The sequence below is a fragment of the Zosterops lateralis genome (genome assembly GCF_965231275.1).
Source record: "Zosterops lateralis genome assembly, chromosome: 3".
Taxonomy (NCBI): Eukaryota; Metazoa; Chordata; class Aves; order Passeriformes; family Zosteropidae; genus Zosterops; species Zosterops lateralis.
This window is the reverse complement of record NC_139764.1, coordinates 87,322,223-87,348,309: the sequence shown is the minus strand read 5'-3', so window position 1 is coordinate 87,348,309 and position 26,087 is coordinate 87,322,223. Positions and strand designations below refer to the sequence as shown.

Genomic DNA, 26,087 nt, shown 5'->3' with positions numbered 1-26,087 from the left:
ATTGTACTTGGCCGGATGCTTGGATGGTCACAGGCCACCAGTTTAGATATGACCAGTGCAGAGACCCACTACTAGATCAGTAATGAGGGTGTCTTCTGTCTCTCCAGAGCAATGAATCACCATCACACCCCAGCCATTGGACTAGGCCAGCTTTCCAGTGGAGCCCTTATGACTGCCAGTTTCAATAACTGTTTGAAACAAAACTTCTGGCTCTGAGTAACTGTTTTTCCATCTGGGATTTTCACCTTGAGGGATTCCTGAGGTGCTCACTCCCATTGGAATTTTTAAGAACTTGATCTCATTTTTATTGCAACCTATTCAACCTATTCATGAGTGTGAAAACCTGCTAGCACACATGTGTTCTTTTATGTACACAGCAAAGTATCCATTAGAGTACTCTACATGTTAACATATATTGAAGTGTGTTAGGTACAGACATAAGTAGGATGTCCAAAAATTCATATAACATCATATATGTGAAATATATATCCCATATTATCATCATAGTAATGACATCAGCTTTCAAGGTGCAGTGGTGTAGTGATTTGTTCCACAACTAGTCTACAACAATGCTAGATGTCTCCACTAATTATGGAAGAAAGTAATGACCCAGGCCGCCTTCTGACCTCTTTTACTGTGAAGTAACCTGAGAGAGGTCTTGGTAAAGGACAAAAGGATTTTTGTGGTTATAGGGTCCTTTTACCTTCATATTTCCAAAGATACAGAGTTCAGAAAACCAGTCTTCAAAAGCAGTTTTTTTTTATACATACATTTTTTCTAAGACAGTCTTTCCTGAAGAGGGATGTACTAATTTTTTAGCAGGACACCAGGTAATTCTTAAATCATTGGATGCTTTGAGAATAAAATAACATATTGATCTTCTATATTTCTCTTCATTTCAGAGTAACGCACAACTTCAATCAGTCTTCCCTAGTGAAAAAAAAAAAAAAAAAAAAAAAAAAAAAAAAGGTCCCTTTTTCACCACATGCAAGACTAATATATAACCTGATAATATCACTGGAGCCAGTTGTGAGGAAGACTATAAGCACCTCGGGTATTGGCCTATTCCAATGGGCAATGAGAAAAAAATGAGGCACTAGTAAGGTTATCTTTATCTTTGAATAGTCAGCTGGACACTTACGGATCCTTTGGTAGAATGTCTCCTCTATTTCTGTGCTATGTTTGGCTACTTAAATGAAACCTAATCTAAATTCATTATATGTATACACATGGAGCATGAAATTCTCATGACTATCATGGTACCACTATTTATCTTTTCAGATGATCCCAAATTTGGCTGGTTTTATTAAATCAAAAAACAAAAACCCCATGATTTCCCGTAAACCCCCATATTTTTTATATTTCTAAAAGGTAAACTTAAATAAGCACTTTCTGAGAAAGAAATAAAGTACAAAACCAAATCTGGTGTCATGATAACCTTCTATATCAAGATGATACTTCATATCCAGGCTTTTCAAATTCTGCTTGAATACTAAGCGTGTTCCTCAAAGCTAACAAGATACCAAAGGCAAAGAAATTTTCTCTAAAGTAGAATGAAATTCTTTTCTGTTATGTGACATCTGATAAGTTTAACTGTTTTCTTTCAATGATATGCTCCCAAACAAGGTTTCAGAACAATGAAGTCCTGACCCATTCAACCTCCATTGACCACACTAGCAGTACTCTGTTTTGTAATTTTCAGTACTTGAAGTGTAGAAATCTATAACTAGTAAGTAGGTGTATATGTTAGGTCAGCAGTAAAGGAAGAAATGTTCTGACGTATTACAAATACTGCAGATTATCTGGTGGTTTTACCACTTCCCTGGGCAGTGTGATCCAATATATAAAATTTTTGGTTAATTTCTTCCCCTTAGTATCCAATCTAAATCTCCCTTGTTGGAGCCTGAGGCCATTTCTTCTAGTTCTGTCATTTATTACTTGGGAGAAGAGGGAAACACTGACCTTGTCATGACCTACTTTCAGGTTGCTGGAGAGAGCAATAAGGTCCCCAATGAGACTAATTTTCTCCAGGCTGGACAACTCCACCTCTACTGCCCTTCTCTGGACACACTCCAGCACCTCAGAGTATTTCTTATAATGAGGGCTCAAAAGTGAACAGAGGATTTGAGGTGTGGCCTCTCCAGTGCTGAGTACAACAATCACTGCCCTGGTCCTGCTGGCCACACTATTGCTGATACAGGACAGAATGTCATTGACCTTCTTGGCCACTTGGGCACACACTGGCTCATGTCCAGCTGCTGTCAACCAGCACCACCAGGTTCTTTTCTGCTGGACAGCTTTCCAATCACTCTGCCACCAGCCTGTAGCTATGCATGGGGTTGTTGTGATCCAAGTTCTGGACTTGACTCTTAATGTTATTGAACCTCACATAATTGGTGTCAGCCCATGGATCCAGCCTGTCCAGGTGTCTCCACACAGCCTTCCTGACTCCAGCAGATCAACACTCCCACCCAGCTTGAAGCTGTCTGTGAATTTATTGAGGGTGCACATGGTCCCCTCATCCAGATCATCAATACAGATATTAAACAGGACTGGGCCCAACACTGAGTCTTGGGAAACCTCACTAGTGACTGGCTGACAACTGGGTATAACTGTTCACCATCACTCTCTGAGCTTGGATCCTCAGAAAGGACCCATATACTGAAAGGATTACCTATGTGGAATTTTGGAAAACCATTAGTACAATGAATATGACACACTGGTCATTTTTCATACATATACTACATGATACACCTTTCACCAAACAGTCCGAGCTCTACTATTTGTCAGGATTCATAGTGAAATGAAATTCTTGCTAAGAAGCTGTACACTACTCCTCCAGTTTGAGAAATTTATATGAATAGTGTATTTCTATTTATGCTTAAACATCTCACTTGCCTTGGAAAAAGTATTCAATTTTGCTGCTGTATTTTAAAGCTTCAAACTAGATACCCTTCTGGAATTAAAACTATCATAAATTCTTATTAGACTGTAATTCACAGAAATAATGCTACATAGTATTTCCAATCATCCAGACAAAAAACATTCTGAAACGACTAGTATAATAATGGCATTTACTGGTATTTCAATACCCACACTAAAATTTTAGCAATGGTAGCTTCTCTGATTTAAGTAAATTCAATAGAGATGATGTATAAAATGATGTGTAAAAATTTTTGTGCACAGCTTGCACATTGTCTAAGAGTCAGAAATTTGAAGCGCTATTTATTCTGGATTCTTGATTTTCTTACATGCACTGTTTTCAGTATGTCACTTTTCACACTAATTAAATACTAAATCTGTGGATTTGAGAACATAAAAAATTGATTTCCCCACAAATATTTTTCATAGAATCACCATAATAGTAGTGTCTAAACTAGAAGCAGAATGCTTTATGGTTTGAATATCGCTTTTTCTAACCTGCTCGTTTTGATTATTTTTCAATTGCCAGAATTTGTTACTACAACAATATTTCTAAGATAAAATTGTGTTCTGAAGCAAACAAATTCTGAAGAGACTACCTCATTTGAATCGCTAGTAAAGAAGTTCCATATTTTAAAAAAGCTTATTTAAAAAGAACAGTTCAATACTAGCATATCCAATAAAATTTATGATTTTATATTTTGCTGTGTCCTCGTACATTATTATCATAAAATTTCCTGAGGTCTTACAGATGTTTTGTTTAAAATCTAAAACATCATCACTTGATGCTGTCAGCTTAATGGAATATGGCTTTGATTTCAAATCTCTCCTCCATACTATTGGAATCTGAGCAATATAATGCCCAAGGAATTAAATATGATAAAATGGGAATCTATTTCTGATGCCAAGAGTGAGATACACCTTGTTCAATTAATTCAGTCTTGAAACAGATATCCTAACAAAGCTGTAGATTACACCAATTTACTGCCTAATCTTAAAGGGCTAGAAGGCATTAAATTTTAGTTTTCTGTTCGGATTTAAGGAAAACTAATGTAGGAGAAATGCAGATTTTATTCAGAAAAAAAATTGTGCAGAATTTTTATATGGGACTTATGCCAATTGAATTCTTTCTACCAAAACAGTCATTCTAGGTAAATGAATTCTCTATCTGTTAATACTTTGTGCTAGGAAAAATGGAAATTAAATTTTCTCTTTTGCTTAATTGACTTTCTTGTGAGAATATGATGCAACAAACACACATCCAACAGGATTTTTGACCATTATGGAACTATTTTTCATCCTTTTCCAGTATGATTTTTTTCTTAATAAGAATGGCATTAAGTTTTCCAAAGATCATAAGTACCCAAAGGATGAACAATCTCTCTTCCAGAAAAAGAAAACATCTTGGAAATAAATTTAAATTATTTATTTTCTTCTCCAAAATCAAATTTGAAGTAAGCAATAGAAAAACAATAGATTCCCAAATGCAAATCTCTTTCATAAGTACCAAACTCTCACTATAATATCTCATTAAAAGGACAGGATCCCAAAAAATCAAGTCCCCAAAGTACTCTCCCAAATAATGGTGTGCGTAAGTACAAATCATCATCATCATCATCATCACAACAACATCAGTTTCTGGAGTTGTAAAATGTGAATGTCTTTGGTGTTGAGAGATCTGACTAAAAAGAGCCCCTTTAAAAGGAAGAAGTTTATCTTCTTCATACCTATCAGCACTGCATAAGTGCATTTGTTGTAAATTCTGAAAGATGTGAGAATAAACAACTCCCATCTGGAAATTTTCTTCCTTTGAAAATCAACTAAGATGAAATTTAATCCCTTTCATTTATCTTCCTGTAAAACCTGAATATAGTGGAATTTAAAATATTAATTCTAAACTTAATATGGATGTTAGTGATGTTAACTAGGATTTAGATTTATAAAAAACCCCAACAAACTGATGTTCTAAATAATATGTTGGTCTGAGTCTCTTAGTCTACAAAACACATATATAAAAAGTTTCTTGATATACAATCAATTCTGTTATTTCTGACTAGCTGGTACCTTTCTTACCTAGGAACACCTACATCTAAAGCAGTGAGAGAAATCCACAAGCAATTCTTAAATTTGGCCTGCAATACTCTTGCTAGTTTTGGAGAAATGCTTGAGTGTTCCTTAGTTTGAAAGTGGACACTTACTCATTCTAGGGTAATCATTCTATCTTTATGTCAGGAAGCACAGAAGCCAGATTTTGCAGGCTGGAAGCAGACTGCAGCTCTGTGCTAAAAATGAGAGAAAAGAATTAATAAAGGCATACAAGCCTATCGATAGGTTAATACCTTCCGCTGAAACCTGCCATAACACACAGTTTTTGCTTATGGGCACAAGCAAGCATAAATGTGTTTTTGGCACATGGCTGGGAAAGGATCACCAGAAGTAGCCTTTGAAATGAAAAAAAAATAGATGTAAAAAATGTTGAAAAAAACATTTTAGTGTTTCCAAGGTCTACAGTTTAAGCCCTTTTTTTTCTTTTCCTAAAAATTCACATTCATAATGTTTCTTTCTACTGTTTAATTAATATGGCTTTTACTTTCTACTATTTAATTAATATGGCTATTAATTAGTATTCAGGGTATATACTAAAAGGACACCACAAAAGTTGTTAATTCACTTCATCTGGTCTCCTCAGCATCTACATCATAAGATAGTCTATCACTTAACCAAGCTCAACCATAGAATTATGGACTTATAAGCTCACCTAATCTTGAAAGCATTCTCTATTTTTTTTTTATTAAAAGACATTCCAAATGTTATCAGATGAACTCTAGAAGAGAGTTTTGATATTTTCATTTAGTGATCTGTTCTTAAAGGCTTAAGGGGAATTGCATCATTTCCCAGAATGCAGAAAATGGAATGCAAAATTTCTGTATTCAAATATGTATTTTTCTATTTATAGCTAAAAAAATGCTATTTAAATGAGATAGGTCTAGGAAGGTATCTCTTACATTGTCAAGAGATGAAAATTGAAAATTTATATTTCTTGTATATTTTTGTTGATTACAACATACATGGCAGTCAAAATCTGAAGATAAGTGTCTCTCTATTGAAATTTATTGCTAATTGAGTTTGATTTTTCAGTCTTGGTTAATTGATTAACATTAATGGACCCATCTGCTGCATCAATACATGGGAAATAACAACAGTAAGAATAATCACTGTGAGAATAGTTTGAGACACTGTAAACATGATTGTTTGTGGGAGCAATTAACTTTGAGATTGTACTCTACACTATAAAAGCTAAGCTTCTGTATGTTTACATTTTTGAGTCTTTATACAATTTAAAAGAAATACATTAATCAACTGCTACTAGTGTAGTTGCTGATATAATTGTCAAATCATTGGTGAGGTAATTTCATGAGTTTATTTCCCACACACAGATGTATCCTCTTAATTAACATTAAGCTTGGTTTGCAACATCTGGCTCATATGATCAGGGGGCCACACAGAATATTAAGTGCTTCCAAGGTTAATCTTTCCATGCCCATTTCAAACACATACAATGAGCTTTGAATTCCACAGAACTATGTGGCATCAAACCTTTAAATTTACTGAATAGTTGTCATTTTTCCCCTTCTGAAATTAACTACTCCCTGGAATTCTATGTTAGTATAAATTTAAAGTGCAGTAAAAAAGCTAGGGAATTCTAAAAAGTGCTTTTAAAAGGAGTGGAGCATGTACATAGAAGACTGTTTTGGTTTTTTATCTAATACATAATGACTATGTAAAGAATTAAAAATTTAGATTTCTAATGAAGCATTCATCTGATGCAACATATGTTTAAATACTCTTGAAACTGATGGTTTTGTTCTACTGGGCAGGCTCTGGCTGGGATGGGGCTAATATTGTACACAGTAGCTGGCTGGTGTGGGGCTGTGTTTTACCTTTGTGCTGAACACTGGGTTGATAACACAGTCAAGGCCTTTGTGCTCCTCACCCCACCACATCACCACAGAGGCTGGGGCAGCACACACAGTTGAAAGGAGATACAACCAGGACATCTGACCCCAACTGACCCAGGTGATATCCCAGACCATGTGGCATCATGCTTAGATTATTAAGCAGAGGGTAAGAAAGAGGAGGTGAGGTGCATTTCGAATTACATTGTCTGCCTTCCCAAGTCACCACTACACATGCTGGAGCTCTGTTTTCTGTCACCATTGCCCTGCCTAGTCAATTTAGGTCTGTGTCTGGACCTTGGTCCCCTTTCTGAGCTTGATCCTGAGCCCCTGCCAGTGGACTGATGTTGCAGTCCTGCCTCAGCATTTCACTCTACCCAGGGATTTCGCCAGTGTCCAAGGACACTGTCCTGATATCCTGCCTGGTGCCAAGCCCTGCCCTGAACAGGCTGCAGGGGAGCACCTGATATAACCAATGATTAGAATACAGGTCAGCTGCATCCTGAAGTTTTGTATCTGAAAACTAGGTACATTCTAATCCTTGTCTTCTTCTACTAAAATTACAAATATTTTACCACTACACCTTTCAAATAAATTTCTTTTGCATAATCATTGTAATTAATAGGCTGAAGACTACAGTACTATTTTTGTACTCTGATGATGAGAAAAGGAAATTAACTTTTAAGAGCAACGGTAAAAAGCATTTCTTAAAAAACACACCTGTCCATACTCAGCAAATATGCATTGATAAACTCCAGTCTTCCTTAAAAAATACAGTTGAGACATTTGCTATGTAATACTTCTTGGTCTTTCAGAAGCAAACCCAGCAGTTAGTTGCTAAGCGCCTGAAGAATAAAATGCAATGAAAAATATATATTTTTCTTTTTTTCCACTAAGCAGTATAATTGAAACACCTGGCAAAAATCTTGCCATGACATCAGATAGTGCCCTCACCACTCATGTGAATCCCACCAGGTCCCATGGATATATGTCCAGTTGATTTAAAAGTCCCCTAATCTGATTCTTGTCTGCCAAATGTAGGTCTTCCATTCTTCAGACTTTCTCCTACAGGAGAGGAATAGAATTCCTGGAGCTCAGTAATCAATAAAGACTAAGGCAAAGAAGGCACTTCAGTCTTTCTTGAATCTTTTGTCACCAGAATTTTTCCCCATTCAGCAGCAAGCCTACATTTTCCTAGGTCTTCCTTTTGCTGCTGGTATCCTTGTATAAGCTTTTGGTTTTGTTCTGCACATTCCTGCCAGATTAATCTCCAGATGGGCTTAGGCTTGTTCCATATCTAAGTAGTGGGATTTTTTGGCTGTACTCTGCCCAGATGACCTGGCCATGCTTCTATCTCCTTTTAATGTTTTAATGTTTTAATGTTTGTATACCTCCTTTTAATGTTTGAGTTTCGTCAGAAGCATGTTATTAATTTATTCAGGCTTGCTGACAGTTGATTTCCTGCTTATTAAGATGAATCATTCTTGGGTTTGGAAGCGGTGTTAGCTGAAAATCAGTTGGCTGTTGTAGAAAATCATGAAAACTCTGCTACTGTACAGCCACTGATCCCTGTTTTGCACATGCCCAGTCTTCCTTGACGCCTCTGGACAGAAAAGAAGTGACCTATTTCAAAACAAAAGCATTTCTGAAAAGGGCCTAGGCCAGCAGTTGGAAAGCAGAAAGGCAGGAAACAAATCCAATCCTCATGAATTATTCAGACACAAATTCAAATGAAACAGTATTCCATAATGGCAGCTGACAGGCCAAGCAGTAGAATGGCAGAGATACAGTAAAGACCAACAGAGAAAAAACAGATTCATTATGCTGAAGTATGCACTCAGTTTCGCCAGACTGGTGGGCAAATTGTGTGTTTTCATAAAAATACCTTGCTTTCATTTGTGCTCTAGTCAAACAAGACTTAGAGATCAAAGACCTATTTGGTATTCCTTGTGTGTTCATATCAATCAAGAGAGGCAGAGAAGTCCTTCAGAAATTTGTACACGATCTCCTCAACCTAAGAAACACAGGGTGGACCAGAACATCAAAAGAACTTTAGACTGTTCTGTTCAGCATTTGCCTTGAAGTAAAGTACAATTTTACAAAAATTTGGCAGTTACTTCACAAATTCTATCATTTCTAACCAGAAATGTGTTTCTAAATGCTGAGTTCCTTAGATAATGATCAAGTTACTGTGCTCCCACTGAATCATCATTCAACTGAACCATCATCCTCTGTTCTTTTAACTCGCCTCTTTCAGACTTCATTTCCACTTTCAGCATGATGCACCTTAACTTCCAAAGGTTCTTTGACAATACCTTTTCACATATGCTGAAGGTGAACAAGAAAGTCACTGGTTACTGTTTTCACAGCATGATGATGAACATGTGCACTGAGGAAGACACCATGCAGATGTGTGGAGGGCACATGACTGAGTAAGATACGAAGCTGTTAGGCAAAAGAATGAAGTCTTCTGTGCCTTTGGCCCAAACTGTCTACAACAGTTCAGATTTAGTCTTGTAGCAGTACTGATCTGGTTGGTTGCAAAGAATTCTGACTTCAACAAAATATATAACCTGTGTGGACAATGTCATTATATTTAATATCACTTTTCATGCAAGGAGATTAAGTGTAACATCTCTCTGGCTGGCATAAAAATGTTTATTTTCTATTTGAAATTGTCAGGACAAAAGATTGGTGATTATTTCATTACAGAGAAAATAACAATAATTTTTCATCAAGAATGAATGATAAAATGGGCAAAGAAACACCTCTTACCTTGTGCAGGTCCCACCATTGTGACATGGATGATAATCACATATCGGAACATTGCAGTTCTCAACATTCCTTCCTTCACGAGCCTCATCTATGATGAACAACTCTTTGTGGTTAACTTGAAAATCCCTAATGCATCCTTTATAGCCATATATCTGCCCAGCACACTGATGAACCTCCTCATGAACAGGAACGTTTCCAAGGAAGATTGATCCAAAGGTGATCTGCAGAAACAAAAAGAGACCTGTCAGAAAAAACCTGATTTTTGATTTTATTGTAAACAATGAAAGAACAGTAGATACTGATAAAGGAAATAATCATTACTTGAAGATGGCCAAAAACTCTGATAATTTCTAAAGCAATTATTTTTAAAAATGTTATTCTCTATTTTTTTAAATAATCCTTATAAAGAGGGTGCTTTAATGTGCTTCCATATTTTCAAATATGTAAGAAAACATACATCCACAAAACACAAATTGGAATTCCCAGCCTTAACCACAGTGAACATGGTAAGTTTTTTACATAGATGCCCTCATCCTATATGATGAGTTGTACATTCATGGCTGAAGTTTGCTGCAGGAACACAGCAGAAGCTGTAGGCTTGAAGACATTTCCTTTAGGACCTGGGACCTATGGGACCCCAAGATATAGGGAATACAAAAAAAGGATTTTGGTTTTTTTATGAATATCAGAAAACAGACTGCTGTACTGAAGCCCAAAGGGGAAGAATAAAGGAAATATTCAAATTTTCAGAAGCCTAGAATACCCTTATAAAGGTGCAAAGAAACAACCACAACTTTTCACAAAGGATCTGACCAAATCATATTAGTGCTCAATATGGTAATTCCTCTGTTGCCTGAGCTAGGATTCAAGACCTTAATCATCATATATAAAGAATCTGTGACTCATTTAACGCTCTGAATTCCACAACTCAAGCTAATTCCTCACTTTCTGAATTCTGACATGGGACTTCATCATACCTAAATTCATTTGCTAAGTGCCTTTCAATTCTTAGGAATTGAAAAAAAAAAAAAAAAAAAGAATCCATAGGTGTATCACACAGTGATGCATCTATTTGTATGATACCATTAGTCCAGAAAGAGAGTGACACCTAGCCCATTCAAGTCAAGCAGGAATAAACCAGTGCAATCAGAAATATTTTATGGCATATGTCAAACATATGAGGGGGTAATTTATAGTAAAGAGGTCCTTCACTATCATATTCAGATGCCTGTAAAGAAGTAGAAGGAAAACATCTCATTGATTTATCTGGAATTCACACATCCATATGATTTTTGCTTCCCTTTTTCTAGTATTACTTTTGTAAGTCCTGGAGCTATGTTGCTGACAATTTTAAGTGAAATTGGGCAATGCAACAAATGTGAATGCTGCCAGATATTCTTCTACTCAGTGTCTTTCATTCTGAAGGGAAAAAGAAAAACACCTACTTTTTTTTAGGCGTGAATAAAATTAAATAAGATTTTTCATGTCAAATGAATTTAAAGACATTGGCTCTGCACTTGCTGAATTCATTTCAGATCACTTGACTTTATCCCGTTTCAAACAAAACTGTGAAACACTACAGTGATAGACAAGATTTGTAAGTAGTGTTTGCAGACATTTTCTCTCTGCTTGTGAATCTCTTTCAAGAATTAGGCAAATCATCGGACTGCATTATTAAGTGTCTGTGATTAAGAACAGCATTTTTAATACTCTGCTTGCAACACAATCTCCTTTACTATTTGGCTTATTTTACAAAAGCAGTAACCTTGGGGGCAGATCCAGTGTATCACAGAACCACTTCGGTAGGCTTTGCTCAGTTTCTAGCATCACTGGATTTTGTCATAATGTATTTAATGTTTAAGCTCATGTTACTACACCTTTCTATAAAGGTCCTGTTCTGAATTTAACTGACTTAACCAGAATATATTTTAAGGAGGCACAAAGAAACAATTCCTGTAAGTCTTCTTCATAACATAAAAGGCTTAATATACCATTATATCAATAACTTATGTAATACTCATGTTTAACTTCTCAAATACTAATTTGAAAATATCCTTCACTTTGAACCTGAGTGGTAAAAAGGATTATCTTGGGCAATAATGGGAAGATATTCGTTAGTTGTCTTACAGATAAGATTTTTTTTTTTTTTCTTTCTTTGATTGTGTAATTTGTAAATAGACGTTTTGGAAGACTAGGAGCAGATGTAAGTGTAATAGTCATGAGAATTTGACATTCATACTACATACCATGCAAGGGAAGAAATTCTGTTACAAACCAGCAGTGCATACTGGGAGACGCACATCAAGATTAACATCTCTACAGGTTTGTCTTCTAGTGAACAAACTTATAAAGCAAGCTGTCAATCACAGTTCAAATTCTCGTCTAAAAACATTTTAAATGTTTCATGCAGAAATAATCTTGCGATGAGAGAATGCATAAAAAATACAGGCAATAAAATGAAGACAAAGAATAACTGAAAAATTCAAGATTTGGGAAAGCTGGCCTCCTGTCCATTCAGAATGAGTCTTCAGTTGTAAAATGGAGACAGATATTTTTACAATACTATTCAGAAGCAAAGTCCTAGCAATAATACTGACACCAGATTAAATCACTGATAATTCATAACTATCCTCCATTAGACAGTGTGGCTTGCAACTAAACAGTATATAGAAGTACTGCTTAATATCTGAATTGTTTCTAATAACCCTTTGGCCTTAGGTAATAACACTGTTAATATACATGTTTTTAACTCTCATAGCATCCGTGTCCTTTTTATGGACTTTGTGCAGCAGTAGTAGAAGCTTCAGAGTCAAATAAACTAAGAAATTAATGGATATGTTGTGGTTGCTCAAGGTGAAAGGACCAAAGAGAAAGAAACTAGGTGCATATAATGATAACTGAAGAGGAATTGCATTTCTTCATTTAGAAGAAGTCAGAGTATACCTATTCTCCTTCAAAAATAACTGTAGTGCATATGCTGATGAAATGTTCAAAGCAAACAGCTCTTTTTTGATGTTTTGCAAACTCACCTGAGATACTCGATGTGAGAAAGAAAGTCTGTGCTGTACAGGAGGGCTTCCATCTGCAGCCACTTCAATCATGCAGTAACCTTCAGGACTGCCTACAGGCAACATGTAGCTGTAAAGAAACAGAAGATCCCATTGCTGTTTATTCTGTTGGTCATGGAGTATTCAAACCTCACATGGCAAAGTTAAGGTGAAAGAGATGTTCATACTTCCATAAAGGATGAAAATATTTGGACACTACAAATTCCAGTTTCATGGCTGTTGAATTACCCAGGAGAAAATATGTTTCATCTACTAATGTCCCTCTTCTGTTTGTTTTCTTACTATTCTTGACCAGCGTTTGAAATATATACAGAGAAAAGAAGGAAAAAAGTCTTTATGTATTTAGGTGGGTATTGATAGATTTTAAGTGCTAACCGTACGCTAACATACAGTCTCCATAATACAGAGTACTGTTGGACAAGTGACATCAATGTTGAATGATGCTGAAGAGCCTGGGTTGAAATTTCCTTTTCGTGACCTACAGAGGGAACAGAAATGGAATAAGAAATGAAAGGCTGCATATCTCTGAGCAGAAAAACTACACTGTGATGCAGTTAGCACTGCTTGTAAAGTGTGTTAGTGTAAACTCTGGTATTGAGCCTCAGAGATAAAGAAGAATGTAAGGTTAAGGGAATTTGTGAAGTAAATACTAGTGAATGTTCAATAAAACTCTGAGAATTCTTCCGTTTCTTTCTGTGATGAGATCTGACAAAATGCTATTAATATTATCAGCAATAAAAATTCAATTTAAAAAAAAGATGATTTTGAAAAACACTTTTATATTTAGAAAGGAAATTTAAATAAAAATTATCACAGCAAATGCAATAGTAGTTGATAGATTCTTAAAAACTGATTTCTTCTATTTCTGTAGAAATACTTTCCAATTTAAATTTCATGTGCTGTAAAAGAGACTGTGATTGGGAAGCATGCTAAGGTTTACTGACTACATGTACTCTACACAGGAAACTCTGCTCAGCCAAGTCACCATAATTAGGTTTCAAGGGTATGGCTTCTAACAACAACAATGCTACATTTTTTATGTAATATTTCACAAATATTACACAACCAACTTTAAAAATGCTTCTGAAAAAAAATAATGTGTTTATATGGACTCCCAAATTTTCCATTTCTTTCACCTGAAACAATGGTAAAGGACAATAATAGGAATTTCATAAATTGGTTTTTGTTGGGATAGATGAATTTTTATGTTAGGGTCTACACACATGAAAGAGTTAAAATATTTTAAAGCCCACTAAAATCTGTTCGCTAGAAGCAAACATTACCAATCATAGAAGTTACTTCAGCATTGGCAAGGACAAATTTACTCCTGGAGAAAACACATCAAGATGTACCATAGTCTCAAATGGTACCTTTTATATATCACCACCTGGTTGGTTGTATGCAGCTGCCATGGTTTGATTTATTCCAGGTTATGCCTTCAGCTTTGTGTCTCTGCTCCTGTGTCAAAAATCTTACTATTTCATCCTCCTGTCTGTAGATTCATTATGAAATTTAGAATCTCAGTTTTCACCTCTGAAGTTGCTGGGAACACTGCATTGACATAAATGGATATAGTATTGAGCCCCTAATGAATATAAATTCACTGCAGTGTAGTGATTTCTGAGTGAGCAGCACAAAACCAGTGAATTTACTAATTCATCTTAAAGCCAGTACATCTACATCAGTAGCTGAAACTCACATATTAATAAATCCCACCTTTCCAATGGTTATACCACTGCTGGTTCACAGCTAAATCAGTCAATACTAATTCATTGACTTTTCACTGATGCATGGGGCTGAAATGTGTTAAATTATTTCTACCTTGTAAGTATGCAACACTTTTCTTATTCTTAAATCTTTCATTTAAAGTCTGAGATATTTGAAAGGCATTTTCTATTATCACCTTCTGAAATGTGATCTAGACCCCTAGACTATTCAAATGAGTTTGAAAAATGTTTATTTTCATTTCTAATATTAGGTTAAAAAGAGTAATGTTGTAAAGGTATTTTCAACTGCATTCTTTCTTGAAAAGTCTAAACTTAGCATAATATTTTGATTTCAAATATAGGGAGTCAGAAGCAGTGCCTGCTGTTTTGAAGACCATATGATTTGCACAATTTCTTTATAAATTATGAATTCAGTAAACAGAAGTTTCTCCTTAATAAACAATGAGTATATTGACAGATAGTCAGTGATCTCCTTTTTACTTGAAATAAGGACAATTTTGGAAAAAATACTTTCATTGTTGTGTTTTCCAACCAATTCTTGAAATGTAAAATACTCTTTGAATTTGATTTATTATTCCTACTCATATTTCAGCTGCTGGGAATTATCTCTGTAAATCAGAGTATAGAAAAATAACTTTCTCAGTCAATAGAAAATCAGCTCATTTAAGATTCTCTCTTGGGGGAAATAAACTCACAGCCTTTCCTTGATGCTTTCTACTCAAAGTGGATACTGTAGTAGAGACCTAACATGCTCATAGCAAAGCCTCCCCTCTGCCCCTGCCTTGCCTCTGCTTTCCAGAAAGATTTCTGAAGTCTGCATGTTTCTTTTTCTAAATAACCTCTTATATCACAAATTACAATGGTCCAGCCCACGCTGAACAAAAGTTTAAGTGAAGTGGCAAAATTAATTAAGAAGAACGCTAATCTAATAGAAAATAAAAGAACAATGAGGTCTGTGCCAGTGTTACCATCTTCAAGCAATTAGCCATGCACTCAGCATTGTAAACTTCCATCCTAAATGCCTGGTGTACACACATTCTCACTGTTTTGTACACGTAATTTCTATAGTTTTGATCCTTTACTAGAGGAAAAAAGTGGAATATTAAACATAGATGCAACTAAAATAAGCCTTAAATACTGCTTGATACTGACAAGTTCTCTACTTTAGATATCTTTATTTAGACAAATCCAAGTGTCATAAATTCATTTAGATAATAGCAGTCATCCCTACTGAGGCATACCTGGTAACCATTTTACCTTTAAATAAATATGTGAGAAAAAAAGAAAAAAAAGAAAATCCAAATAAAACACTTCAGTATCCATAAACAGCAGCTTATTTTACCATGATTTTGATGATTATATCTTAACTTCACAAAGGACATGGAGGTGTATCAATTTTTTTCAATTTGCAGCAATGAAATTTCAAAGAGCAGAACAGATTTGTTTGATGTCAGCCACTAGATTAGTGACTGAGTCACGAGAATAAAACCACAGGCTACAAGCCTACTGTCCGGTATTCTAGAGAGCATGTTAGGAATGTAGTCCATGCTACCAGTTTCCTTCAGCATTTGCTTCTTCCTCTGTAAAGATTTCCAATGAATTAATAGTTGAAATTTCTCTCTGTCTGATAGGATGGAAAAAACTGTCATTTGAAATATGAACAAAATGGATATTTTTCATGCTTACGATACCACAAAATTCAGACTCTTTGAATTTGCTAGATTACTTAAATATGCCTAGAATAGCTTTTAGAAAGAGACAGAGCATGAAAAATTACAGTCCAAAAGACAAATTTCTTAGAAAATTATAAACATACGAAAAAATGGAAATTAAACTATAAATGCTCAGTCTTTTTATTATAGCATTTAAAGCCAGAAAGTGCTACATGGACACATTAAAATTATAATAATATTACTTTTTAAAAACAATTATGGAATAAAGAAGGGGCTTGAAATATTTTGTCACAGGATGTTTCAAAACTAAAATACCATTCATGTTCTATAACCTGGTTAAAGTTTTCTTATAATCTATGTTTAAATCTGTCTTAATCTTGCAATTGAATAAATGCAGTTGTATTATTTCACGCACCTCATAGAAGATTGAAATCCATTATCCACATTAGAAAAGAGAAGATGAAACTGATGATTTATTCTCTTGACATTTTTCTTTATTTTTCTAATTAACCTCGTATTATGAGATACTGACCTCACATTAAGAACACCTGAGATGAAAGTGGTTAATCACTGACATCTTTAAATTTTGAAGTATTTTTAGTTCAGTGATGCTTTTTCACTCGTTTGGATGCTGAAGGCATTTCAGTACATCTGCCTCACGTCTCAGTGGCATATTCCGGCTGCATTTAAAGCCAGCATATTTTTCCCTCCAGAGACAGTGACAGGAGAGAATGCAATATGATTCCTATTGCAGGATAATTTTGTCAGGCACCAGAATTTTGGTTCACGTACATCACACCCATAATGATATAAAAAGGATTCACAGGGAAGTAAAGATTTGGGTGTGCGAGGAGTAGTTAGGGGAAATGTGTATATGTGGAGGACATATGGGCAAGGTTATGCACAGTAACCTAAACAGATCTGGAGCCATGTGAAGCCCAACCTGTTCCTGGAGATGCTAAGATATAGGCCTGATGAATTCAAATATTTATTTCCATAAATTTGAAGTGAGAAGATATTCAGCCTTCTAATTTCCTCTTGGCTTAGAATATCATGTTTTTTCATAGTTTCTGTGGATTTTTTATAAAGTTAACAAGAATTATGAAGGATTTACTGTTTTTTACAAAAGATTCATGGACCTCAGCAGGTGTAAAACAGTAATTATATACTGTGTCATCACTAGTTGCATGTTGATTAATTATGTGCATGAACACTGGATTTCTAGCAAAGTGCAATGTGTACCTCACACACTCATGACACAATTGTGGATATTAGGTACTGTGTTACTTTAGGACTGGAAGTGATAGTCAAAGAACTCTTAAGCTAGCTAAGATTAGGGTACCTCTAAATCAAACGCTACCTGATATGATCTTGCTCCAGTAAATGTTTTAGCTTAAATTGTCATAGACTATTTCTCCAGCTGGAAATAAAATCACTTTTTTCCTTTCAAGCTAGTCACCAGGTGGCACTAAAGGAGCACAGTAGAAAGCAGGAATGCAAAATCCCTACTAATGTCTGTTCTAATAATTGGAACGACTGACTTAAGCTCTAATTGATAGCATGATTTCTTCAGCTTCCAGTTTTATCAAGGGAAACATAGTGAAGTATCTTAAACTGATTACGTATTTGACAATATGGATGAGAATCAGTCCAGAGACTGGAACTTCTGGAAGACTTTTAACTGTTTTCATGCATTATAACTATGTAATGTAATCATGTAAAAATGGAGCATTCATGGTTATGTAAACATACTTAAGAAAATTTAGTTTATAGCAATTGTATTTTCTATATAATGCTGAAGGTGCAGCCATATATCTAACAGATTAAGGAGAGGCATAGCAAAATTAAAGTGTCATTTCAGCAGGTATAAATTACCCCAGCATTATAAAGAGAACCTTTGCTTTTATCCAAGCTAAAAAATCATGGTAAGACTGTTTCTGAACAAAGACCTCACACTGCTAGCAGACCAGAGTTTCTGGTCCTCTGAAAAAAATATTAGAAAGTATTACACTACTGTCCATTTTATAATGCCACAACTGGATGACTACATTTAGAACTACTTGTTATTTTTCTCCCTACAATCTGAAAAACACTAGCCCAGCTTAACAGTTCGACATAGGAAAAAAAAATCCCCACAAAAATCCCTTTACTAAAAAAGTATTGATATTAAAGACATAAAATAAAATTGTCCTGCAAAACACTGACATAGTGGCTTCTTTTACAGCCTTGATTAACCAGAGCAGTCGTCAAGGGAACACCTAACCAACTGTCAAGTAATACAGGAGATTTTTCAAGAAAGGTGATTTTACTTTTGACTGAGCATATCCAATTCACAAGCGTGAAAATCTGTATTGTGCCTTGCGGTTTTAATAATCTCTTCATACTTTTCCAAATTTCTTGCACTTACTACCTTTTTTCCCCTTAAAAATATATTTATAAAAATTCCATTGCTTTAAAAACCGTACCTTCACTTCTCAAAAATTAACTTCAGCATACTTCTTCCATGGAAAGGTTGGCATGTCTCTTTATCATCTTCTATTTCAGTAAGGTCAAATTTTGGTATTTCTTACCAACTTCAATTGCAACCCTCAGAAGTGACAATTATAAAAATGAATGCTGCATTTTATGTCTGACATTTTATTTGAAACCAATGAAACATATTTCATAACCTCCAGCAATTCAACATCAATTCTCAGGTTTTCTAGTTGCTGTAAACTGACCAAATAGTAAAAGTGTACAGAGAGGGAAAGAGAAAAGAAGAGCAAAGAGAAGAGTAGATAAAAATGGAAAATAACTCCAAATTACTTTGACTCCTAAAGTGTCTTTCAGGAGTCCCTTGATGGCCCTTTCTTTAGGGAAAAATAAAACAAACCACACACAACAAGAGGTGTGTGAAATTTGGGAATGCATTAGGGAATTATAAACTCCCAGTTGACCCTGAACTTGTTTGAAATTTTCTGCTTCAGCTGTATGTACATAAATCTCTGGGTCCTGATGGGACTCATCCCAGAGTGACACAATTTTTTCCATGGAAGGCAGGGACAAGGAACTCTGCACACCTGAGATGCTCTAGAAACACGTGGCTTTATTATTACAAGGGTCGTGGGTAAAGCGGGCTCTGCTTCCAGCCACCAGCCTGGACTGGAGCAAAGCCCTAAAGAGAGAATGGAGAGAGTGAGAGATAGAAGAGAGCCAAGGGGTAAAAGCGGGGCAGGAGCAGGGGAAAAACGTGGGGAGAAGGCAGGAGCAATCGAGGTGAGAGAGAGGAGAGGAGATGGGCCAAGAAAGATAAGGGAAGAAGGGTGAGAGGGCCAGAGGAGAGAGGTAAGGGCAAAAGGTAGGAGAGCCAGGACAAGACAAGAGAGCAATCCTCTTTTGACAATACAATATATCCTTTTTTCTGTTGACTATTCTAATTCACATTGACCAACCGGCATGAGATACAAAACCTACAAACTTTGCATGCAGACTATAAGAACAACTACATTACCATGTCATTTTACTTTCTAAGCTCTATAGACTTCTTTCTTATGCACTTGTTCCCGGATGTCTTTGCCAAGGTGGAAAGGCAACATTCTTGTCCTTTTGTCCTCTAATCACCGTCTTCCTGCCTGCCAGGCTTTCATCTCGAAACTGGCTTTCATTCCTATTTCACTTACAGGTTTTATATCTGCAGTATTTTTTACCATGCAGTCATATTCATAAGTCCTTCCTGTCCCATCCTTCCCAACATCAGAGTACTGAAAGATGTGGCTAGTTGTCATCAAGGACCATCTTTCATTATTTGTCAATGATCTTGGGAGCCTGGAGAAATCCCAGATGGCTGGAAGATGGCAAATATTGTCTCAGTTTTCAAGAAGGGAGAGAAGGAAGACCCTGTTAATTACTGGCCTGTCAGTCTCACTTCAGTGCCTGATAAAATATGGAGAAGCTTATTCCAGGAATTATTGTAAAACATCTGAAAGATAACACCCTCATCAGCCATAGAAAGCATGGATTCATGAGGAGAAAATTTTGCTTAGCCAACTTAATCTCCTTTTAGCACTAGGTCAGCCATCTAGTTCACCAAGAAAAGAGAGTAGATGTGGTACATTTGGATTATAGCAAAGTTTTCTGTGCTATTTCCCAAACAGAGTATTCTCCTGGATAAAATGTACAGAGCACAGAGAAGTCTATAACACATTGGCTGAGCAGTTGGCTCGGAGATGTATTAAATGGGGTGGCATCAGGCTGGCAGCCAGTTGCCAGTGGGCTTCTCAGGGCTTGATTTTAGGCCCAATGCTCTTCAACATTTTCATAAAAGATCTAGACACATAACTTAAATGTATATTAAAGTGAATTTGCTGGCAACACTAAACTAGGAGGAGCTGTGGAGTCCTTGGGGGCAGAGAAGACTTACAGACAGATCTGGATAGACCAGAGTTGGGCAAGCACCAGCTTCATGAAATTTAACAACAGCAAGTGCCAAGTGTCTTCACCTGGAATGGGTAATTGTGGTTATACACACAAACTGGGGGATGAGGGGCTGAAGAACCACTCAGTACAAGAGAAATCTGAGGATTTGAGTTCATGGCTAGTTGAATACAAGCCATCAGGGTACCCTGGCAGCCAAAGGGGGCAACCTGGGGTGCATTAGGCACAGCATCATGAGCCATCTGAGGAAAATGAAAGTCTCACTCTATGCTGTAATGGAGCAGACCCATCTGAAGTACTGCATGCAGTTTTAGAGGTCTCAGTAAAAGAAGGATATAAAGCTAAAGTGTGCCCAAAGGAGACTTACTAAACTGGTGAAAGGCCTCAACAGAAAGACTTAAAAGGAGTGTCTGAGGTCACTCGGTTTGTTCATTTCAGAGAACAAAAAGCTGAGGAGTGACCTCATTTTCAAGGGGAGTAGTGTAAGAAGAGATCCTGATCTCTCTCTGGTGATCAGCAATAGGACATGAGGAAACGGAATGAGCTGAGCTGCATCAAGGGAAGTTCAGATTAAACAGTAGGAAAAATTACTTCACCGAGAGGCTGGTCAGTCACTGGAACAGGCTCCCCAGTAAAGTGGTCATAGCACCAAAGTGTCAGAGTTCAAGGAGCATCTGGATGATGCTCTTAAGTGTGTGGTGTAATTTTAAGTAGTTTTGTAAAGAGCAGGGAGCTAGAATCAGTAATCCTTAGGGGGTTGTGGTGGTCCCCTTGAGAGATCCGCAGAGGACAATTCACTCCCTTGGAGAGTATGCAGCCCCTAGGTTGCCTCAGTTAGCAGTGACTCTCCTTTGGAAAGTCCCCTTGAGAGATTTCCTTGTAGCTGAAGGTGAGCAAAAATGCTCCAACCCATGAGCCTTTGCAGTTCTATGTTAATACTTTGTACTCTATTGGTTACCTCCCTTGCTCCTGGTTTTTACCCCTCCTGATTGGTTCTTTTTGGATCCTTTCCCTGATTGGTCCCTTTCCCAACTCCTTTCCCCATTGGCCAAGTTGTGAAACCCCACCCCTGGCTACCCTATATAGCCCCTCTTCTCTGGGGCTATCTGGCTCTTTCCCCTTCAGACTTCATAGAATAAAAGAGCTCTTCTGACGATTGGGAAGACCCTGTCTCGCTGTTTTATTCCTGCATCACCCAGGGTGGCAAGCACGGCTCTGCTGCTCAGGCAGCCTCACAAAGGGCTCTTGAATGAATATGAATAATCACTCTGCAATTGAGAGTGTTGCTGCTCAGGCAGCCTCACGAAAGAGAGAATCACTTTGTGCCAGAGAGTGCCTATGTCCTGTCAAACTGGGTGTCCTTTTAAATACACTTCTACCACGGAAGGTTGCAACACCTTCACCACCAGACCAGACCGTGACAGGGTGGCCCTTCCAATTTGAGAAAGTCAAACAATATATTTTTATCATAGAATCATAGATTAAATTGGGTTGAAAATTACCTTAGAGATCATCTAAATCCAATCTCACTGCCATGGCCCGTCCAGTAAACCAGGTGGCTCAAAACCCCATTCAACCTGGCCTTGAACACTTCTACAGATGGGACATCCATGAATTGTTTGGGCACCCTCTTCCAGTGTCTCACCACTCTCATAATGAAGAATTTTTACCTTGTATCTACCTGCCCTCTTTTAGTTTGAATCCATTCCCCCTTGTCCAGTCACTACATGTGCTTATAAAAAAGACCCTCTTTTCTCTTTTTCCTATGGAGGCACTAGTAAAATTGAAGAAAATAAAGAAAACAAATACCCTTTACCTTGCCAAATACTATCTACTTTGCAAAGAAGATGCAATTTCTTTGCTTAATGTTGGTATACAGGTTTTTTCATACATAGTACAGAATCTAAAAAACCACCAAAACCCAATGTTTTTGTATAAGCATATTAGTAGCTGAAAATGGTAATACCTACATTAGGTGAAACAGATACTGTTTATTATTTTTAGGTTCTACTTAGCTTGGTTTATGCTTCATTTACTCCAGCTCTGCTAGTCCAATAGTCAAGTTTATGATCCTTTAGTAGACTGGCTAATGGGACTGATTCTAATGCATATATTGCCAAGCATACTACAGGCAGCATACACCCAAGGATCATTTATTTCAATGGAATGCTTCTCTTCAACATATATATTTTATGAATCATGACTTTAAAGATATGTGTTCCCAGACTGAATCTTTAAAGGAAAGTATAAATTCTTTTAATTATATCTTTGAAATTCCATTGACTTCATAGGGACTTCACTGGTGTAAACACAATAAATCACTGTGCTGTGACAACCAACCAATAGACTGTGACATCTCCATTTCACACATGCAAGAATGGAAATAACACAAAGATACTGGAATAACTAGTGCTAACACTTTTACAGAGTTTTGAAGTCACAATAAAATTGAATTTTTATCATAATCATTATCATAGTCATTATTGTTGTTCATGATCATGACAGTATTGGAAGAACAGATTGTTACAAAATTCATCCTTGCAGTACACACCAAGTCCTACAAAAACCTTATGTACTAATCTGAGTTTCAGGACAATAAATTTGTATATAGAAGAATACAGGCTATATACTGTACTTGTTTTCATGCTTGTTGGATCATAAGGCTTCATAGCATATTTTGTGGTCTTTTTTGTCTGTTAGATGAATTAATTGAGATTTCACTGCTAATAAATACTCTGTATTTCTAAACCAAATAATCCACCTTCATGACTGAATACAGTTGCTTTCTCCTGTTTCCGGCTGCATTGGCTCAGGTTCATGTAACAACTGGGTATTTGCTGCACCTGAACCTGTTTAAGTTGCATTATGGGTACCTTTACCTTCTCTTGGAGTCTACATTATATCAAAGAGAAAGACTTCTACTCTTTGGTGCTCCAGAGATGAATAATCCTTAGGGAAGGTGCTTGTGGTCTTTTGTACAGCTCATTCTTACTCTGTAATGTGGCTTGTCTAATTCATTGATTTTTAATATAGATGAAATTGCATTCAAGCAATTTTATTAAAAATTATATAGTATCAGAAAAGAAAGTTGGCCTTCCTCTTTCAGTAAAAAGCCTTCTGCTAAAGCTTATGCAACAACTAATGCAAAATATGTAAGACATGAAAATTGAACTTTAATTTTCACGGAAAGAGTATGCTGGTGTGAAAAGAGTAAAACCCTTTTTATGAAGAGTCATTAGATAATAAGTTTTGGACAGTTCTTCCCTTAAATGGAGATGAAATAATTTCAGCAAACAAAATGGCAATACTGACCTATTACCTCAAAAGTCATTTATATGCCTTTCTCTCTGAGAAATGGGAAAAAAATTGTCTAGGGATAATAGCTGATACTAGGGAATTAATTTAGAAAAAGCCAAAATAATCATCAAGAGCAATGATGCAATATTACACTGATGAAGACTCAAACAAGTTGGAAGACTTCTGCTAAACCATATATAAAAAATTTGATTGCATGGAACACATGAATGCTAACTTTAAAAGACTACCCTAAAAGAAGTACCAACTCAGAGGTCCTTTAGTCTCAAGTGAAACATGACTCTCTGACTACTGTCAAGCATTTCCTTCTCTTTAAGTACAAGATCACGTGAGGTAGAATGATTTTGAACATACTGAAAAGGAGTCTTGGATTGTGTTGATGTTTAAGAAAACATTAATATCAGTAGAAGCAGAGTATAATTTCTTATAAGAAATACTCAGTATTACTTCCTGGTGAGCAAATTAACACTGTTATAAGCCTGGAAAAATATGAAAAGAGCTCTTGGTAAAACTTAAAATTTCAAAACCTATCTGCATTGTTGCTTTGGTATCACATCTTAAAGCTATTTTTATGCCATTTATCTACCTACCAGCTAACTGAATCTCACACATATGAACAGATTGTGAAAATAAAGAGAAGCAAGAGAGAAGTTTATGTACATATAGAAACAATGGTCTCATGTGAAGTAGCTATGAGATACAGTTTGAAGAAAATATACATATACACATATTTCTGATGATTGGTGTTTGAAATTTTTTCTTGTGTGTACAGAATTTATTTATGCATAAGTTGTGCTTTTTAGAATGGTTAAACCAGATTAAAGTGAAGAATAAAGGAAAATAACACATCCAAATCACCGTATTTTGAGGGGGATAATTTACCCTCAAGGCATTAAGAAAAAAGGCAAAATTAAACAAATGCTGAGGGTTCAATTATCCCAACACCTCACCAAGAAAACACCACAAAAGACCATTGAAAAAGTGATTCAAGAGAGACATAGTAGGCAGTCTTCAAATTATGTCTCCCCTTCCCCTGGGAAGGCTATCACTCCCAGCAGCAGAGGGACTCTTCTGGACCTAGCAACAGCTTGGTATTGCACTAGAGGATAGGAATTAATTATTATGTTTAACCATCTTCAGATACAGCCTTCCATTTATTGTCTTACATAAGTCTGATCCTATGAATAAAAATTAGGAAGCCATTTGACATGTGAATAAAGCTCTATCAATGCAGGGCTGTACAGATAATTGCAATCCTACAATGATCTCCTTTTGTGGATCCATTCTTACCCATTACAGACACAAGAAATACAATGATCAGTAACATATATCACTTCTACCAGGCAGCACTAATTAATTTTCTTTTGCGTACTCTGATGGTCTAAAATGAACTGTTACCTCCCCTCTACACTGGAAAACTAGGAGAAAAATAGGTTAAGCAATGTGGTTAATGAGAAAGTGACTCTTCAATTTGAACACCAAGAGAAGGAACAATTTATATACTAGTACAGGAAATCCTGGGTAGACTGGAGAATAAAGACCTTCTATTGCCAACTACTGCAAATCCTGAGGCTGTGGCTGACATATTTGCCAGGACTCAGGACCAAGAGACATCCTGCTGTATTTCAGTTTTATACATATAAATATCAATTAAAAAAAGAAGTATTTTGCTTTCAGTCTCTTTAAGGCTCATGTCTTCTAATCCTTTCTATTCTTAAGCCTTTGGACCTTGAAGCTACTGTCACATTTCTCTAATTATGACTTAGGCAAACTTTATGTGCCAGCTTCTCATAGTGGTATTCAAACAGCCTGTTCTTGATCCCTTCTGGTGACATTTTCAGAAGCATCCCAGAAGGAAAAAATGAAATAGGCAGACAATTAATCTCTTATAACTCAGCAACAACTGCTGAAACAAGTATATCCACTACTCAACTCTTCTATAATGTTCCATAAATGACTAATTCAGTTGAATTACATTAAGATCAACTGAAAATACGGCAAGACAATGTGAGTCAGGGCATACTTAGCTAAAGGTAGCTTCTTAAAACAGAATATTTGATTCTCCATTGTACTGCTTAAGAATTGAAGGTACCAACATGTTATTACCAAAGAAAAGTTTCCTATTTATGACAAGAATTATCACTTACATATTATTCGTATTAATCTTTACTTATGTTGTCACAAAGGGCCATGAAGAACTGCAGAGAAGAGTAATGCACTATTTGTAACCCAGATAAA

At 36.2% G+C, this 26,087-nt stretch overlaps 1 protein-coding gene across 1 annotated transcript in view; it reads right to left on the bottom strand.

Moving 5' to 3' along the window:
• EYS (eyes shut homolog) overlaps window positions 1-26,087 on the bottom strand; it is a gene marked incomplete at both ends in the record, with an annotated part of 727,941 nt that overhangs the window by 96,948 nt on the left and 604,906 nt on the right. Inside the window, 2 exons of the mRNA XM_083857640.1 lie at window positions 9,654-9,874; window positions 12,683-12,791. Coding sequence (XP_083713766.1) covers window positions 9,654-9,874; window positions 12,683-12,791 — 330 coding nt within the window. The remainder of the gene's footprint in view (window positions 1-9,653; window positions 9,875-12,682; window positions 12,792-26,087) is intronic.